This window comes from Pelodiscus sinensis, chromosome 2 (genome assembly GCF_052426305.1).
Source record: "Pelodiscus sinensis isolate ZL-2025 chromosome 2, ASM5242630v1, whole genome shotgun sequence".
Lineage (NCBI taxonomy): Eukaryota > Metazoa > Chordata > Testudines > Trionychidae > Pelodiscus > Pelodiscus sinensis.
The window spans coordinates 258,440,455-258,460,654 of record NC_143053.1 but is presented as its reverse complement, the minus strand read 5'-3'; the positions used below and the strand labels follow the sequence as shown (position 1 = coordinate 258,460,654).

General features: G+C 41.4%; 1 protein-coding gene across 4 annotated transcripts in view; it reads left to right on the top strand.

Annotated features, from left to right (window-relative positions):
- The window catches only part of SETD2 (SET domain containing 2, histone lysine methyltransferase), a 134,576-nt gene that overhangs the window by 55,949 nt on the left and 58,427 nt on the right, over window positions 1-20,200 (top strand). For all 4 annotated transcript variants that reach the window (XM_075922983.2, XM_075922982.2, XM_075922985.2 and 1 more), the window contains exon 12: window positions 930-1,568. In XM_075922983.2, coding sequence (XP_075779098.2) covers window positions 930-1,568 — 639 coding nt within the window. The remainder of the gene's footprint in view (window positions 1-929; window positions 1,569-20,200) is intronic.

The following is a 20,200-nucleotide window of genomic DNA, read 5'->3' as shown; positions in this document are numbered from 1 at the left end:
CTGTGGGCAACCAGGGGCTGGAACACCTGATGATTCTCTATTCTGTTAATTCCCCCTGAAGCACTTGGCACTGACTACTGCTGGAAGACAGGACACTGGGCTTAGATGGGCCTTTGGTCTGATCCAGTCTGGCCGTTCTTATGTTCTTACGAATTGCAAAACCATCCAGTCTCTTTACCAGCTCAGCATTGTTATCTGCAGTACATTTCTCTAGTGTTTAGTCCGTTCTAGTTTTATTAAGCGCAGACAGTCATAACACACATGCTGGCATTTGTAACTTTCCACTCATGAGAATGGTGTCAGCTAATGTGTGTATTCCTGTGGTATCCAGTGGATATTTTTTAAACGCTGCTGTCTAGTGAAAAAAGAACTTTCCTAATATTGCTGTTAGAAATTTCAAATCCTCGTACAGTTGACCTCTCTTGGTTCCTCTATCACAATTTCTATTAACTTCTTCCATTCAGTTAGTTGTAGATATTGCAGCAATCATTTTATTTATAAGAACAAAATCTGATCCAATGTGTTTAGTATGCAATCAAAGCCAATCTAGAGAGAGAGATGAAGTTAATATAAAATGGGATATCTATACCAAAGGCCAATTTAAAAGGTTAACCGTTTAAATAATCCACTTTTTATGAGCTATTCTACCTTAGGTTTGTTTACATGCAAATTCAGCTGTAAGTGTATAAGTCCTTTGAACTCATTCCACTTGCAACCTGAATACATTTAGTCATTTTTTTCCACCTATATATTTATTTGGTATCAGTAGTAGTCATTAAAAGTTCACTACTCCAAGTCAGCTCCTATAACAAGTGTGAATAGGACTGTGAAGAACTCAGCTCCTCTAGGAAGAAATGGCTACTGCAATAAAAACTAGTGCTAAGTGATAGTTTCAGATGTAACTGCTGTGGTTTTGTGTTTGTAACCAGATTATGAAGACCCTGGAGCTCTTACCTATACCTAATAAAAACATGTTGGAAGAGAGCAAGGTGCTTCCAATTATCCAGCGCTGGGCCCAGACCAAGACTGTTGTCCCACAGCTTAGCGAGGGGGATGGTTATTCCAGCGAGAACACCTCACGTGCACATACGCCACTCAACACGCCAGATCCTTCCATCAAGCAGAGCACAGAAGGCGACACAGACACCCCGAAGAAGCTTGTCTTTCGAAGGCTCAAAATTATAAGTGAAAACAGTATGGACAGTGCAATCTCTGACACTACCAGTGAGCTGGAGGGAAAGGAAGGCAAAGAAGACCTAGACCAGCTGGACACCATTCCTGCAGAGGTGGCAGAGGAGCAGCAGCAACAGGAACTCAAAGCTTCTATCGACGTGCCAGTGGACAGCAACAAACCTCAGGCAGCTGAGCTGGAGGCTGAGCCTGAAACAGAGGCCAAAGAGAGCAGTGGCATAAAGCTAGAAGAGCCCATTGCGATGGAAACACCGTCTCAAGATGAAGAGGAGGGTGTGTCTGATGTGGAGAGTGAGAGGAGCCAAGAACAGACTGACAAAATAGTGGATATGAGTGACGTGGCTACCAAGCTTCTAGACAGCTGGAAAGACCTAAAGGTAAGAGGAACAGTAGCTCACTGAAGCTACGATAGTTGTATTATAAAAGGAAAGTGTCGTTGTTTGCAGTTGAACATAAACAAGGCTAAGTTTCTGCCTGGTTTGCAAATGCTTTTTGTCAGACAAATAGGAATGTCTTCCTTAAGTGAGGGATTTCAGCCAGAAACACACACATCCAGGTACTTTGTCATTTCCCTTTGTTGCAAATTATACCCTATGGGATTTATGCCACTTTGCTCAATGTCCGTGTGGTGTTCATTCATCAAAAATGAATCAGTTCAACATGGCCACTGAAAAGATGGCTGCTTCATCCAATTCAGTTTAGGTTTTTTTAATATCTGCTTATGGAAGATTTGATCTTTGCTTGGCTGATGCTGACTCGGAGGCCTGTTCTTCTAAACCATTCAGAAACCAGTAGGGTAATAATAGAGCAGTGAACAATTCTGACTCAAAAGCTTCAATGTACATCTGAATCTTACACCAAATGTCTGATCTAGATTTAAATCTGTTCTCTCAAGACTGTCATTGTTGCCTGTCCTATAAATGTTTGCTCTTCATCTGCTGTTTGAAGTAATACTAGGAGATTGTTGTCTTCTGGCAGCATTCTGTTCTGTTGTTGTTATTGCTAGTATTGAGTTAACTTCCAAAGATTTGGAGTTCAGATCAACTAACCTTCCAAAAGTCTGGATTATGCTCTGAACCTTTGAAGCCGACTTGAGTTGTCTGCCACTGGGCGGAGGGGGCTGTGATCCTACATATATACTCTTTCCAGTCCCTGTTCCTTACTTGCTGTATTGTTTTGGCATGTAAGGAAGTTGGGGCTGGCAGACTTCTTCCTTCTTCCAGTATCAGGCTGAGCTTTTCTCTGAGCAAATGAGGGACCTTCTCTGGTAATGAATCTCTTCCATGAGCAACCAGCTCTGACACAGTGAGATCCAGTGAGTCCTGAAGTTCTGTCACTTGAAAATTTAGAACAGTCAAGCATCTGTTCTGAATGGCATAATGAAAACTTCACTCTATCTACCATCCCCATAAAATGAGATTTCCTTGCAGGAATGGAAGAGTGGGTGTTTAAATTTGAAGTGGTGTTTCATTAGGACCCAGCAGAGATGTTGAAAGCGACTGCACCAGAGTGAAATAATTGCTCTTGAAAAGGGGAGGTGTTGAAAGGTGGATTGAAAGATTTAGGTTTAGACTTATCCTGGCTGGGGAATACAAGACAACAGAAGTAATGGGAGGGGACTCTAGTTTGACCTCTCTCATTGGCCTCCTTGTGGGAGAGAGAAAATGCAGGCCTGACATTTTCTTGCGCTACCAAAAGGCTTTGTTGGTTAGGTTAGTTAAGGTATAGGTTGCCTTCATTTTCAGAAGAGAGTTTGTCCACTGTTATTAGAAATTCTCTCGTACTGTATTTGCCTAACACACCATAAGGCCTTCAATGGTAGTATTTTTGCCCCTTAAAGTGACCAATTCTTGATGTTGCAGAAAAATTTAGTAAAGAGAATTGATAATGCACCTCATTAAGCAGTGCTGTACAGGAATGAGGATATTCCTTCTTGGCCTTTGCTGGAGATCAGTGACAGTCTGAATTCATGAAATTGTATTTCCTGTGCCTCTGCTTTAGCTTCAGTAGCCACCAACCTTGGAAGTTATAAAATTATCCTTTTTTGGTAGGAAAGAGAAATCCTTACTCTTACCTGTGTATTAAAAGACTCTGTAATGTATGCCTTTATGGAGTTTTGACTGTAATTCTGTTTTCACCTACTGGGAGAAAAGATGTGACCTCTCTAAGTTACAAATTATACATTAAAGTATGTTTATATATGCAAATAAGGATGTATGTATTTTCCCCCTTTTTAACCCAGTGCATCTACAGTGTATCAGCTAACTGCTTTTGTCTCCAGTTTGTTTGTTTAATCAGGGATTCAAGATTTCTTCACTTAAAGGGACACTGTCAGGTTAAATATATAAACCAAAACATTTTCTTTATGTACTTAATACCATGTATTACTAAAACAGAAAAAATTAAAAAAGCTTCACTTTATGCTGTTTTGTTTTGAATTTTTCTCACTTTGGACAGTCATGGACTATTCAGCATCTCTTTTGTTTATACATTTTCATTTTCTGGATCTCATGCTGTATTGTCTGAGTTGCAAATACTGCAAGGGAATAGTTTTTTAAAAAGTTACTGAAAGATTTAAGAAAAATCTTGGATTCTATTGGTGTTGGGTTTTATAAAATCTTGTTTGGGGCCCCGATTTGACCTGACAGTGTCATTTTAACCCCAAGCAGTGACTCCCAGCACACTGCAGTTTCTGTTGAATTTGGAGTAGCCCTGACTTGAGCCACCTAAACCCACTGGCTCAAGCCCATGATCAGCTGTGGAATCATTACCCATCAGAGTTGCCTTTTGAAATATGGATTCACTTCTTCCCTAAGGGCTTTGCCCTGTTGCGACTTACCTAACATAATTGAGGGCCCTGTTAACCTTGTATAACCTGGTTTAACGTTCTGATCTTGGGTACATGAGTATATTTGCCCAAGAGCTGATTTTGCATTACTTGAATTATAATGTACCATGTATCTGAAATCAGAAACAAACCTTACATATGTGAAAACCTTTTTATCCTGCCGAGTGTTCTTGAGGAACTGTGATGACCCTCTGGAAACATTCTGTCCTGTATTTTATCATGGCACTAAAAGAGTTAACTGCTTCTGTCCGACTTTCACCTGTTAAAGAATTGCATGTTGTCTTTTGGACTAACTGTTAAACCCGATACTACGATTCTGCAATGGCTGATAAGTCTTAAGACTTCAGGCTAGAGAGAGTCATTGGGTCACTTAGTAGAGCCCTATGTTCTACATAAAAGGGGGATGCATAGTTACCCTGTCTCCTGATCTTGTAGACTTTCTGTGAGAGATGGGTGTTTCTTCCCATCAGTTTTGTACTATCACCAAAAGAGGAAGACAGCAAGGTGAATTTTCAGGTGCTTCCAAGTTCTCTAAAGCTGATTTTTTTTTCATTGAGTTCTGGAATTCGAGTCATCTGCAATAATAGTGTCACAGGGAGGGGTGGGTGGGAGGTTGTGAAATCTCGTAACTTTAAGCTATGTCCTCCCCGATCTTGATGATGACCCCCTTGTAATTTCAACCATTTCCATCTAGCTTCTCAGGGCAGCAAGGAGCTTGTTAACATCACCAGCTGACCATGTGTCTCCTTTTCTCAACTCCATTTTCAACTCCGTGCTGAAGAAGGGAGAGAACATAGCGTGCATACTGTGAAGAAACAGGAAGATGGTTGGGAAGCTGGATGATGCATGAGAAATATAATAGGTGAAAAGAGGACAGAGGTGGTTAACTCATTGATGCTGACGTTATTTTGGTGCGTCCATTGCCGGCAATGGACGTCGCTCCGGGAAAATCCCTACTCCTGGCATGAAAGGATTAAGTGAGCTATCTTTTTATATACCTCTATACACAGGACAGCTGCCATGGGTTGCAAGGCTTTGTCTGTTTTGACTCCTGAACCCATGAGGGATATTGGCTGATAATACATACTTCATTGCAACACATACACTCACAATATCCAGTGGGGTAAATTTTCAGCATAGGCTTTTGCACACAGTTCCTGTTGGAAGAGGAAGTGGTGCATGTATCTCCTGATGCTGAAAATGTACTCTAAACCATAAGGGTCGGTGAACACATAGCAGGTAGCCGGTGATGGTTAAATGCAATACTTATATGCTCTTTAGTCTGTGCAAGAACCTGGACAGTGCCACTATACGACAGGATTCAAAGGAAACAGGTAAGGCCCCTGTGGGACAGATGAGTACCTAGTGACATTTATTATGAATACTGTATGGTGTGATGGCTAATGATTCCAGTGCTTTTCACCAAGTGGTATGTGAGAGGGCAGATGTTATTGATCATTAACTCTAATTTTTGCAGTGTTCTCAGGCTAACATTTAGCAAAATCTTACAGTATTAGGAGGATCACAGTGATATGTAGGAGAGGGCAGAGCTCTCCTCAGTAGGTTGTCTTGACTTTGGCTGTCTGCCTTAATCTGTCTTATGACGTATTACTTATCATTTTAACAGTGCTGGTATTTTGAAGACAGTCTAGCTTTTGAGATTGCCCCTGCCTGGTCTTGAACTCAGCAGCCTAAAGTATTAGAAATATGAGTTTCAATTTAGTTGTATATAGTTTCTTTCATACAAATAATCTCAAAAGGCTTTACAGAGTGAATTTAGTTACTTTAACAGAATTGGCAATAGCAACTCAATTTGCGGTATTGCAATAAATCACTTCTCCGAGTTAGCATCATATATGCATTCCTCTAGGGTTGGTAGCATTAAGTTTTTGGCGTCTTTCTTCACAGTACTTTTGGATATGCAGATCTCATAACCTTCTTGCTGACAGGTCAAAAGCATTAAGTTATAGTTGTTTGTTAGGCTTCCTGGAGCATGCCCTTATTTACAGAGTAATTCTAGCACTTTTCTGAGTATCTTTCTGAATGGATAGCTCATGGGATTAGTAAAAGTTAAGTTATCCCTGAACTCTGAGTCATAGCTGAAAGTATTTGAGGTTAGCAGTGATTAAGTAATTGTCCAAATTTGGCCTGGTGAGATGGATTTGGTCTCTGTTACAGTCTGTTTCCCAGTGTCAGCATAAAAGAGTCCCCCTCTATTTAAACAAAAGCGGCGAGGAGTCCTGTGGCACCTTATAGACTGCCCACGAAAGCTTATGCTCCAACACTTCGGTTAGTCGATAAGGTGCCACAGGACTCCTCGCTGCTTTTGCAGATTCAGTCTAACATGGCTACCTCTCTGATACTATATTTAAACAAAAGCACAAGTAGCATGATTGTTAGTCTGCCTGAGCAGAGACGGGAAGGATTGACTGGCCCTTTGGATCCTAGACATGGTCTTTCCAACTTGTAGCTGAGGCACATTGGTAAGGAGTGTTGAAGGTTTACCGTACGATTCCTTGGGCCGTACCTATTCTGTAGATAACTGACTTCACTTCCCAGACCACCTTGTACAAATACCAACCTCGAATTAAGGAAAAAATACTTACATATAATACATAGGAAAATACAGTTGCTGCTTACTGGATAATCTTACTCAACTGTCTTCACATAGATACACGTACCTTCATAGTCTTTCTCCCTCCTTCCCTTTGTAGCTTGTGCAATGACAAGTGTCACTTTGTAGCCCGAGGTGTCCACAGAATGATTTAGAGAAGAAAGGGAAGAGCTTTGCAAGGAAAAGGAGAGCAGTATATGGTATAGAAAAAAAGGGAAGATAAAAGTGGAATGGGGCTGGGGGGGAGAACAGAGGGGAGCCATGACTGGGACGGAGAAAGGATACACAAGGAAGAGACCAGAATAGCAACTAGATTCAATTCAGTGATTGAAAAAAACCTAAAGTTTTCAGTGAGAGAGGCTTAGACAATAAGCCAGAGAAAGAGGAGAAACAATTGGCAAAAAAGAGGGACAGGAATAGAAATGATAAATCCGATGCCATACACTGCATGTAAGTTAGTGAAATTCTCGGTGCTCATATTTCCCATATTTTATGATGTTACTAGAGGGCATCTACTAGCTCCGTTTTGACACTGAAAAGCAGAAAGCAGTGGCCAAATATTGATTAAACTTAAGTTGCTTCTTATATTTTAGTTTATAATTAGGCATAGATAGATCTTTAAAAAGTCCAAGCAACTGGTAATTTTCTCCCTTAATGGGCAATCTTGCCAAATGGCACAAGTTCCAGTGACGTGTTCATGTGATTCTATGGTTGCACAAACTGCAGTGCAATGGATTTGTAGAAGATGGAAAAAGCTCCAAAATAGTGTCAAATGAGCAGTTACTCTGCTGCAGTTTTCCAGCATGCTGAGATACCGGTGTGGATACATATAGTATCCATATAGTAACATTTGCTTGTCTCTATTCATTATGCTAGACAAGCCTTCTTCTTTGGTTTGTTGAGTTTCTACTCTTTCCCTGTTGTACTGTAAGTTCCTTACAATTCTTATTCATTGTCTTAATTGTCCAATGTCCTTTCTTCTTTTATTTTCTGTCCTGCTATCTTTAAAAAAAAATTAAGCTTTCCAACTTGAGACACTGAAAGGAAATTCTGTTAAACTTGATACTCCTTTCTTAGATCAGCAGAATGGTCTCAAATATGCTGCCTTACCTGAGACCCAGAAGGGTGATTTAGGGACTGGCTGGCAGTCTTAACCCTCGGTTTTCCTTTAGCTTAAATTAGACCTTTAAGGGTGATGATTTTGTATTTAATTCTCTGTGTATCCTGTTAAAGATTGCTCTGGAAGAGGGCAGAAAAATGTTTGGACATTATGCCACTTGCATTGATTCAGTAGTTATGTAAATGCAAGTTGGACATGTTTAAAAAAATAAAATCAGCCTTTCACTGGTGGTCTGTCTGGTTTGCATCTCATTTGAGCACCTCTGGTTTTCACAGAGTAATTTTAATTCATCCTTTTATATAATTTGTCTCTGCTTGCACTGTCATTCGACCCTGGAGCCTTTAGTAAACATGTTTCAATAACTAGTGCCCTGTAGGAATATAGTAATTTGGATCTGCTAAGATGGTAATCAATGCAACTGCATCCATGGATGCAGATATCAGTGCATACAAAGTGTCTGTCTACGGATTTGCAGGGCTCTATTCGTAATCTCCCTTGGCAAATTCCATTATCTAATTGACCTAACGTTTTATGGAGCTTGGGGAATCCAGTTCCTAGAATCTAATCTATACCTTCCCTCTTTTTTGTCTGTTTCTATATTAGCCACTGTAAATGTCTCATTTTGAGTACTGTTAGGGTTTTTTTATGGTTATTCTGCTCAATTTCTTATTGGATTCCCTTGGAAATTGGTAGGATTTAGTGTAAAATACGGTATAGACGAACTCTTCCCCATACGTGACCCATGTAAATGAGCTTCCTCTGGTCAACAAAGCGGTGGTGGGGAGTACTGAAATTATTGGCAGGGTACCCAGCTGCCTTTTGTAGCCACTTCAAAGTTGCTGTTGCAGTTGCTGATACTAGATCTAGATAAATAGATTCATAAGCTTAATACCCCTTCTAGCATAAAGAGGCATAGAAGAGTATGCCTGACATTATATCTCTCCAGTATCCTTGGTAATGGCAATAGAGGGCACAGGAATCATCTCCTCTCTGCAGTGTCCTTCTCCGTCACATCTGCTCCTTTTAGTCCCTCGTGGCCATCAGACCTATAAATTCTCACTAGCTTACTGCTTCTGATACAGCCTCTCTCCAAGCTAGGAATGAGTAACGGACCAAACACTTGGCCGTAAATCGATCTGTTCATAACTTGGACCCCATTGAGTTACATAGCGACTGCGCTGTTCGTAAGCGCGTGTCGCGTTCATAACTCGGGGACCGCCTTTAGAACTGCTCCATGGGAGCTTTGGTCGTAAATACGAATGGTCGTAACTCGACCGTTCGCGACTCAGGGACCGGCTGTATACTTAAAGAATTTCTTTCTGCAAGCTTGTGATTTCTTGTATAATGTATGAGCCATTTCAGCTGTTAAGAAAATTTAACTTTTCAGAGGACATTATCTCTCACCTTGGTGCAGACTTAGCATTTAATAATTTTTCTTACCACAAGAAGTTCCTCTAATTTCTTCTCGAGTGGTAAGTTAGTTATTTTCTATAGACCCACTCATAAATCCAGAACAGGTTTTTTTTGGTCCACAAATACATGATAGCAGTGCATGAATAAGAGTGTATAAAATGTGGTTAGATGTTTCTGTGGCTCTTCTCATTATACTGGGTGAGCATCACAAACATCACTGAATTGCTCCTAACTATGTGTTTTATGGAAGGCAAGTAATATTAGTCATAATCTACATATATAAGGAACTCAGAGGGTTCCTCTTTACTGCCTTATTAGCTGAAACATGAGTTTTGCCCCAACTCCATCCACAAATACAAATCTCTGGATCACGTGAAGTTGTGCTCTAAATTAGAGCATGTTAGTCCATCAGGAGGCAATCTGGAGTTTGAGTGCCACTAAAACTGGAGCTAATAATGTTATTGGGGTGCAGAGGCTGGAGTCAGACCTCCTCAGCAGCTAATCCAATCACTCTCTTAATACAGTCAGTCAGTCTGTACTACTGATCAGTTCACACTGGGTAGCTCCATTGTTTTTCCACAGTGAGGTCATTAATGCAGCTGCACTGCTGTAGTGTTTAAGATGCTCCTACACTGGGGATGCGTGCGCGCGTGCGCGCGCACATACAAGAGGCTGCTAGTGGGCCGCATTCAGCCTGCTAAGCTACTGGATCTCGCTCGCAGCCGCTTCACCAGAACCCTTAGGCAGAGATCAGTTCATGCTTCAAACATCCAATTGCTCTCTCCTCTGGATTGCTGGTGAGGGAGGAGGGAGACTTTGTATGCTGTCCCTGCCCACCAGCAAAATTTATCAGCTCCCAGCAAATAGGAGCTGAGAAATTTTGCTGGGGGGCAGGGGCAGCATGTGAAGCCTTCTCCTGTGCCCTCCCCCCCCCCCCCCCGTCCCCCCCTCCGGTGCCTGCAGCAGAGCCACATGGAGCTGCTAGCAGTCTGAAACTTCAGGTTCCTGCAGGGAGGCTGGCTGGGAGCCACTTAGGTAAGCGTCTCCTAGCCTTAGCCTGCTTCTGGAACCCTACTCTCTCTTTTCCCCAACTACCTGCCCCAAGTCACCACCCAAATTCTCTGAACCTCCTTCTTCCAAGTCACAATTCCCTCCCTCAAGCCAGAATCTGTTCCTGCATCCTTACCCCTTCCTAGGCCTCTGCCCCAGATCACAACCCGCTCCTTCACCCATTCTCCCTCTGACTCTCACCCCCTCCTGAACCGCAGTTCCTTGCCACAAGCTCCCTTCTGAACCATAACCATAGAAGTGCAACCCATGACTACTTGCCAAAATCTTGGAGTAGCCCCTCATAAAAAATGATTGCCTGCCAGTGTTTCTCAATCAGTGTTACGAGTACCCTTAGGGGTATTTGAGAAGTCTGGGGGTACGTCAACGCAACTGAAAATTGGAGAAAATAATTTTTTAAAAAGTTTTACAGCGTTTTATTATTTTTGTACTTTTTACACACACAAATTTCTTCAGCCGCCCGGCTATGATTAAGTTGTTTAAAAAAAATGTGTTGCAATGGTAGAAAAAAAAATTGCGTGACTGAAAACTGATACCGGGGGTACTTACACTTTTTTTAAAGGGGCACTTTATTTAAAAAAAAGGTTGAGAAACACTGTCCTACGCTGATGGAAGAGCCTCTGTCAGTGTAGTTCAGGGGAGGGCAAGATACGGCCTGCAGGCCGAATATGGCCCATCAAGCCCTTTAATCTGGCTTGGAGCAGCTGCACACGACACAAAGCAGCCAATGGGAGCTGAGAAATTGTGTTGGGAGTGGGGCAGCACAGAGCTAAATGGAACAGTCAGCCGCTTTGAACAGTCTGGGGCTGCTGGCAGGCCAGGAAGCCTGCCTTGAGAGTCCTGCTGGGCTGCTGACCGGGAGCTACTTAGGCTCTGGTCGGGAGGCACTTACCTACCTCTTGCACCCCACCTCTGCTGTACCCTAACTCCCTCTCACACCCAGCACCCCTTCCTATGCTCCTCTTCCAGGTCAGAATCCTCTCCTGCACCCATATCCCCTTTTGCTCCCTGCACCTCAGACACTTGCCCCAGGTCACAACTAGGTATGTCAACATGTAGTCGAGTACATGATTAACTGATAAGCCTGGGCTTGTCAGTTATTTTTATCGACTACATGCCCTTCCCCCTTGTTGCATCAGAGGCAGCAAGGGGAGGAGTGGGAGCTGGTGCCATGGGGAGTCAGCTTTTAAGCCAGCTCCTCATGAGCACCAGAGCTGTGGAGCCACCTGTCCCCCAACGCTGCTGCTTCTGATAGAGAGGCAGCAGCACAGAGGTTGAGGGGGGCAAATGGGAGTCAGTACGTGCAGGAAGCCGGCTTTCAAGCCAGCTCCCTGGGTCTTTTGCCGTCGACAATGATCATCCTTCCTTTCCTGAGGTTACCTTTCAGAGATAGCTAGTAGTCATAAATCAAATAATAAAGTATGCCTTTACTAGCACATATTGAACATTTGCTGCTGTATGTGTTAGTACCTAGTGTTTAGAAACCAAATCCAGATAGTGGCGAGGAGTCCTGTGGCACCTTATAGACTAACCGAAGTGTTGGAGCATAAGCTTTCGTGGGCAAAGACCCACTTCATCAGATGCATCTGATGAAGTGGGTAAGTGGGTCTTTGCCCACGAAACCTTATGCTCCAACACTTCGGTTAGTCTATAAGGTGCCGCAGGACTCCTCACTGCTTTCGCAAATTCAGAGTAACACGGCTGTCCCGCTGATACAAATCCAGATAGTGAAAAGGCTCAGGGCTTGCCTATGCTCAAAATGTGAAGATGCTACATATGCCAATAGAAGGGGTTCCCCATCGGCATAGGTAATCTACCCACCCAAGAAGCAGTTGCTAGTCAAAGGCAGAATTCTCCCATTGACCTAGCGCTGTTGACACTGGGGCTAGGTGGGTTTAACTGCACTGCCAGGAATGTGAATTTGTCACAGCCCTAAGCTATGTAGTAATACCAACCTGATATGCTAGTGTAGACCAGGCGCTTAACTATCCAGAGACCCACCAGTAGTATAGCTTGAATCTTAATATGCAAAATGAGATCTTATTCTTAAAAGCAAAAATATTGGAAGCCATTTAGTTTTTTCCCATTTACAATTCAAATGGGAGCATTTTAAATAGGATTCTACTTTAAAAAATTGTATCCTAGCCAATACGTCAGTATGTCAAGCTCAGCAAAAAATAGTTGAAATTACTTTTAAAGCACTGTTATAAATTCTGTTTTAAAAGCAAAAATCAAGATTGTTTTTCCCTTATAAAGAAAGGCTAACACTGAAACCAAACCATACAATGAAAACTTTCTAAAACTGTGTTTTTGGACCTGCCATAATACTTGCCTAGTTATGTACGGCATGGTTTTACTTTAAGCAGAGTAAATTTCTTTACTGTTGAATTTCTTAAACATTGATTTAACTAATTGAGGAACTTCTTTCATACAGCTGAACAGAGCAAAAAGCACTTCGCCCCATCAATAAAATTGCAAAATGTGGTTTTTAATGGCTATTGGGTTTTCTGAGTCTAGTACTGGAAGTAAATACCTTGCCAAAAGTGATGTCATTTTGTGACACTAGGAAACCCAGTGGAAAAGGCTGTAAATTTCCAACCAGCTTTAAATAATAAAAACTTTGACATTTAGTATTTTAAAATAAACATTTCATTGAAGTATTTATTAGTTTTACTTCTGACCCTAAACTATTAAACTAGGTTGGAAGGAAGGTTAATCTCTTCATTCAGACATTCACTGACGGCATCTCAAATGACATGGCTTTTGAGTGATACGGCTGCCTCCAGCTCTAAATGGGGAAATGAATGATGAAATGTTTATACCTTTTGAAGAATATTAACTTATTTTTTATTCCTGGTGACAAGTGCTTACTCTCTGGACACTTAGGCTGCTGAGTTGAGTAGTGCAGTCTCCCTTCAAATTAAATAGTGTATTGAACTGTATAAAATGAAACTGAGTTAAACTTGAGACTTAGAAGAGGGAGGCTCAGCAAAGATTTAAGTGCAGCTGAGTTATAGAAATATACAAAAGAAACTGACGGTACTCAATTGCAGCAGCAGAAAAGCCTCATCATATTATTTTGTGTAAACATAGCATTGTTAAGCCTTCCATTTAGTCTTTTCTGCCTTTGGCATCAGAAGATTTTCTTTAATGCTATGTAGAAAATAGGGCTGTACTTCGGTTGGGACATGATTACAGAAGCACTGGCTATCCACTGACTAGAGGTCTGTAAAACACCCAATAGAAAGATCCTGTTCAGAGGAGCTGGCAGTTTCAGGGTAAGGACCTTTGTGCTGTGCAGGGTTTGGTTGACTTCAGTGAAGTTCCAAGTGGCTATGCATGTAGATCTAGTAGCAGAATCCAGTCCCAAGGTAACAAAAATCAAATACAGTACATGGAGTCCCAACAGATTATGCTAACCTAGTCTTTTTTGAACGATATGGTGATCACTTTTTACTAATGCCACTTAGTATTTTGAGGACCTGAAAGAGAACATGTTTTATGGAGGCATTTTTAATAGAGGGCTATAGGTGCTTATGAATATTCTGCGTTTGCCTACATTTATAACCTTCATTCTTCATGGCAGCATTTCCCATAATAGCCTGCCTCTGTTATTTCCAATAGGTCAGGTATTTTCCCCTGTGTGCAGTACTACTCTGTCTTTTCATTAGGGATGTTAGTAAGAGGGTAATTTGCTAATTATGTAGATAGAATGTTTATTGATTACACAATTAGTTGATAAGGGAAGGCTCAGCCCCAGCTCACGCTGGGTCCAGGAGCTACCCTGGCAGCAGCTCTGCATTTAAAGTGTATTAGGAGCTGGGAGAGCAGGCAACCTGGCTCCTAATACACGTGAAATGCAGAGCCCCAGTGGGGTAGCTCCCGGACCTAGACTGAACTGGGCTGCTGGCCAGTCCACTAACAGATTTACTGGCCGCGGGGGAGAAGGGGAATGCGTGTAGTAATCTATAGCTTTTGCTTATAAGTTGATCGGTTAATCAACTACACTAATACATCTCTACGTTTCATCTGACTTTCAGTATTATTCAGCAAGAAAATGGGTAGCTTATCACATATTCCACTTCCAAGGAGTATTAAATTAGCTTCTGTTGTTAATTAAACTTTAGTCATGCTGGGGAGGGCATGGAATGAAGATGTTCTTCATTAGCTCTTCCACTTATCCCTGTATGTGGCAACAGGCTCTTGGTCTGAGTTGAAACTATAACTTTCTCCTGCAATTATTTTTAAAAAAACGTCACTGATCCAGTATGCAGCATCACATGCAAGTTATGTGTATTATATCCATATTCCGGTTACAAGGAACAAGTACAGTAAGCAAAATCCTTTTTAAATGTAGGTAGTGTATAATTTGAAACATGTAAGTGTTTATGAAAGGTGTTTCACAATCTGTAACGCTGTATAGTTGTCACTGCTAAACATATCCAGAGGCACTTGACAAGAACATTTAATCTGTCTACCCTTACACTTGCCCTTACACTGCAGGAGCCCGCCCCAGGCTAGAGCAGCCCCCTTTCTGTCTTGGACAGGGGGTTGGGGCTTTGGCCCTCCTGCCCAGAGCAGCCGGGCTCTTGCAGGGTCAAGCCTCCTATGTCATAATTTCTGTAAACTGAAGGGGGTCACTTATTTTAAGATATGAATGGAGGTAGTGCTAGGCATAAAAGGCATTTCGCAAACCATCCTACTGAGACACAAATGTAAATGAATATTCTAGTAGCACCAACAGTGTACTATGAATTATCTACACAGGATAGACAATCTATGCCCTAAAGAGCTTAAAATGTTAAGCAGTGTGCATGCATGTGTAACTTATATTCAAAATCACTAAAATGTGTGCACAAAATCTGCTTTTCCTGAATTCTCTGCTAAACTGGCGTTCTCCCCTTTGTTCCTGAAGCAATGTCTTCATCTGACATCACAAACAAAGTGTTGCTATGGATGTTGTTGTGGGAGGTCAATAAATGCATCGCTTAGGATCTGACTGGCGCCACAGAGGGGGGAGTGATTTATTTCAGTAATGGTTTGTACAGTTTGTCAAACACTAAGTCAGAAGTAAATAATTACATAGCACCTTTAATAATACTCTGCAGTGTCCTAGCACCTTTCATTCAGAGACCTCAAAAGCACTTTACAGACATTAACCTCAACATCTCTGAAATAGATAAGGGAGCATTGGTTCACTTCACCAACCAGTGAAACCTGCTCTGGGCATGGCACCAAGTTCTATCACATAAGGAACACCAACAATAATGTAGGTTAGGAAGTGAGGAAAAATACCAAGTCATCTGGAACAGGGAAAATGTATGCATACGAAATGTAAGTTATATGACTCAGAGACTTTAAGGTCAGAAGGGACCATTATGATCATCTAGTCTGACCCCCTGCACAGTGCAGGCCACAGAATCTCACCCAACCCTCCTAGAATAATCCTCTCACCTATATCTCAGATATTGAAGCCCTCAGATACTTTGAAGACCCCAAGATGCAGAGATCCTCCAGCTGTGATCTGTACCCCATGCTACAGAGGAAGGAGAAAAACCTCCAGGGTCTCTGCCAATCTACCCTGAAGGAAAATTCCTTCCCGACCCCAAATATGGCGATCAGCTAAACCCTGAGCATGTGAACAAGACTCACCAGCCAGACACCCAGAAAGTTCTCTATAATAATTCCTATCATCCCTCCATTGACCTATTTCCCACTGATAATGAATGGTCAATTAGTTACCAAGATCATGTTATCTCATTAAACCATCCCCTTCATAAACCTATCTAGTTTAATCTTGAAACCAGATAGATCTTTTGCCCCCACTACTTCCCTTGGAAGGCTGTTCCAGAACTTCACTCCTCTAGTGGTTAGAAACCTTCGTCTAATCTCAAGTCTAAACTTCCTACTAGCCAGCTTATATCCATTTGTTCTTGTGTCCACATTGGTATTAAGATTAAATAATTCCTCTCCCTCCCTGGTATTTATCCCTCTAATATATTTAAAGAGTGCAATCATGTCCCCCCTCAGCCTTCTTTTGGTTAAGGTAAACAAGCCAAGCTCTTTAAGTCTCCTTTCATAAGACAGGTTTTCCATTCCTCGGATCATCCTAGTGGCCCTTCTTTGTACCTGTTCCAGTTTGAATTCATCCTTCTTAAACATGGGAAACCAGAACTGCACACAGTATTCCAAATGGGGTCTCACCAATGCCTTGTATAATGGCACTAACACCTCCTTATCCCTACTGGAAATACCTCGCCTAATACATCCCAAGACCGTATTAGCCTTTTTCATGGCCATGTCACAATGGCGGCTCATAGTCATCCTATAATCAACCAGGACTCCAAGGTGGTTCTCCTCCTCCGTTACTTCCAACTGATGTGTCCCCTGCTTATAACTAAAATTCTTGTTATTAATCCCTAAATGCATAACCTTACACTTCTCATTATTAAATTTCATCCTATTGCTATCACTCCAATTTACAAGATCATCCAGATCTTCCTGTATGATATCCCGATCCTTTTCTGAATTGGCAATAGCTCCCAACTTTGTGTCATCCGCAAATTTTATCAGGACACTTCCACTTTTGGTGTCAAGGTCAGTGATAAAAAGATTAAATAAAATTGGCCCCAAAACTGATCCCTGAGGAACTCTGCTAGTAGCCTTCCTCCAACCTGACAGTTCACCTTTCAATATGACCCGCTGTAGTCTTCCCTTTAACCAGTTGCTTATCCACCTCTCAACTTTCATATTAATCCCTGTCTTTTCCAATTTAACCAATAATTCCTCATGTGGTACTGTATCAAATGCCTTACTAAAGTCGAGGTAGATTAGATCCACTGCATTTCCTTTATCTAAAAAATCTGTTACTTTCTCAAAAAAGATCAGGTTGGTTTGGCACAATCTACCTTTTGTAAAACCATGTTGTAATTTGTCCCAATTGCCATTAGCCTCAATGTCTCCAACTACTTTCTCCTTCAAATTTTTTTCCAAGATCTTGCATACTACAGATATCAAACTAACAGGCCTATAGTTACCCGGGTCTCTTTTTTTCCCTTTCTTAAAAATAGGAACTATATTAGCAATTCTCCAGTCAAATGGTACAACCCCTGAGTTTAGAGATTTATTAAAAAATTTTGCTAATGGACTTGCAAGTTCATGTGCCAGTTCCTTTAATATTCTTGGATGAAGATTATCTGGGCCCCCCGATTTACTCCCATTAAGCTGTTCAAGTTTGGCGTTTACCTCAGATATGGTAATATCTACCTCCACATCCTTAGTCCCATTTGTTATGTTACCATTATCCCTAAGCTCTTCATTAGCCTCATTAAAGACTGAATGACATTAATTCCCTTTGCAAGGTCCAACTCTACCTGACTTTTAGCCTTTCTCACTTTGTCCCTACATGCTCTAACCTCAAGAAGGTAGCTTTCTTTACTGATCCCTCCCATTTTCCACTCCTTATATGCTTTCTGCTTTTTCTTAATCGCCTCTCTGAGATGCTTGCTCATCCAGCTTGGTCTAACACACCTGCCTATAAATTTTTTCCCTTTTCTTGGGATACAGGCTTCTGACAGCTTCTGCAACTTTAACTTAAAATAATTGCAGGCCTCCTCCACCTCAAGATCCATAATTTCTTTAGTCCAATCAACTTCCCTAACTAATTTCCTTAATTTATTAAAGTTAGCCCTTTTGAAATCAAAAACCCTAGTCTCAGATTTATTTTTGTTTATCCTTCCATTTAATTTGAACTGAATTAGCTCATGATCACTCGAGCCAAGGTTGTCCCCTACAACCATTTCATCTATGAGGTCCTCGCTACTCACCAAAACCAAATCTAAAATAGCATCTCCCCTTGTTGGTTCAGCAACTACTTGATGAAGGAATTCATCAGCTAGCACTTCTAGGAAAATCTGAGCCCTATTATTATTACTAGAGAGACTTTGGTCAAAATCAGAGGCATAACACACACCATTGTAAAAATGCTCCAGGATTTGTAATGACCACGCGTGCACCTCTGTTTTATGTCAGATCAGAGTCATGGCTCATCCAGCAGCACGAAACCCTTAACACTATGCTGTGACATTGGTTCACACCTTAAAGAAGTATGAATTCCTAGTCCTGCTTCCTGTGTTGTTCATATCCAAGTATTAGCCAGGCCGAATCCTGATTAGCTTGAGATCTGCTAAGTTCACAAACCTTGGTGAAATGGCTACAGATGAGATGCTCAGGGTATATGATAAACTCCTTTCTAAACGAGGGTGGAGTAAATCGTTAAAGCAGCAAGATTATACAAAGCAAATGAGAGAATTTTTTAGTATTTTTAATTTCAAAGATCCACCCAGATAATTAAGTCTGAAACTTAAACTACACTTAAACTAATGTAGGATCTAATATGTAGGATCTATTTTTCTGCTTTTAAATAAATTATATCAGTGTTCCTACCACAGATAGAAAATGCTGTGGAATGGCTAACTCTTGAGATTCCTGGGATGTAAATATCTACGGCATTTTACATATGGGGGAGCTCACTGGGCAGTCACTGACAGAACCAGCATTAGAATTCTGGGTCTAAAGCTAGTACTGGATGCATAGACCTGTGGCTCTCGACCTTCCTGTACCCCTTCAAGAGTCTGATTTGTGTCTCATACCCCCCAAGTTTCACTTCACTTGCTTACAAAATCAGACCTCAAAATAAAAGTTTCCCAGCACTCTCTTACTGAAAAATGGCTTTCTCATTTTTACCATATAATTAAAAATCAATTGGACTCTAAATATTGAACTTACATAGAGCAGTATAAAGAAGTCAGCATCTATATGAAATGTTTGTTTGCACTGACTTCTCTAGCACTTCATGTAGCTTGTAAAACTAAGCAAATGTCTGTATGAGTTGATGTACCCCCTGGAAGAACTCTGCGCACTTTCAGGGGAACTTCTGCCCCTAGCTGAGAACAGCTGCACTAGACTATGTAGTTTCTGAATTTAAAAACTGGCCATCGTAATACCCCATAGACTTCACACTCTTTAATGAGACAGCCTCAGCCAAAATCTGTCCCAAGAGTTGTGTTAGTATTTGTGGCACTCTCTTATCTTAGGTGCATGTAACCCCATTGCCATGGTACTGGAGCATCTCACAGTCTCTAATGGGTTTACCCCCATACATACCCTGTGAGATAGGGAGCTGTTACTAAGACCCAAAGAAACTGACTTGCACGTTATCGTAGAAGTCTGTGGCAGAGCAAAGAATTGAAGTTTGGTCTCCCAAGCCCCAGCCTCGTGCCCTAACCAGGACTTTCCTTCTGTTATACAAAGATGTACTGGCATCATCAGGACCTATGTTGTAAATACCAGACAAGCACAGAAGAATAACATTGTGATAAGAAAATTAATTTATTTTAAATTTGTGAAGCAGGTATTTACTGCACAGCAGACTGAAAGCAAGGAAAGTTCTACTTTACCAGAACCCTGACTGAAATAGTCACCATTAATTTTTGTCTTAATGTGGCAGTAGCCAGGAATATGACAAATGTCACTTGAATCTTCATAACTCTAACTCCTATCTATAAAGGAAAATGAGCTTCATCAGTATCTCTAGAACAATGGGAAAATGTCTCAAGGGGTTCAGAACCCTCCATTATCTCTGGGACATTGGTAAGCGTCACCAGGCAGGACCATGAGACTTACTGCAGTAGAAATGCAGTGTTGTTGTAGCGGTGTCAATCCCAGGATATTAGACAAGGTGAGTGAAGTAATATCTTGTATTTGACCAACTTCTGTAGGCATGAGAGAGGAGCTTATGCAGAGCTTTTGTTAGGGTGTGGAAAACTTACTCAGTCTCACAGCTAAATAAAAGATGGAGCAGTTTAGTGTTGGTACTACTACTTGGAATAAGTTTCCCAGACCTGAACAACAGCTCTGAGCAAGTTCAAAAGCTTGTGTGTCTCAT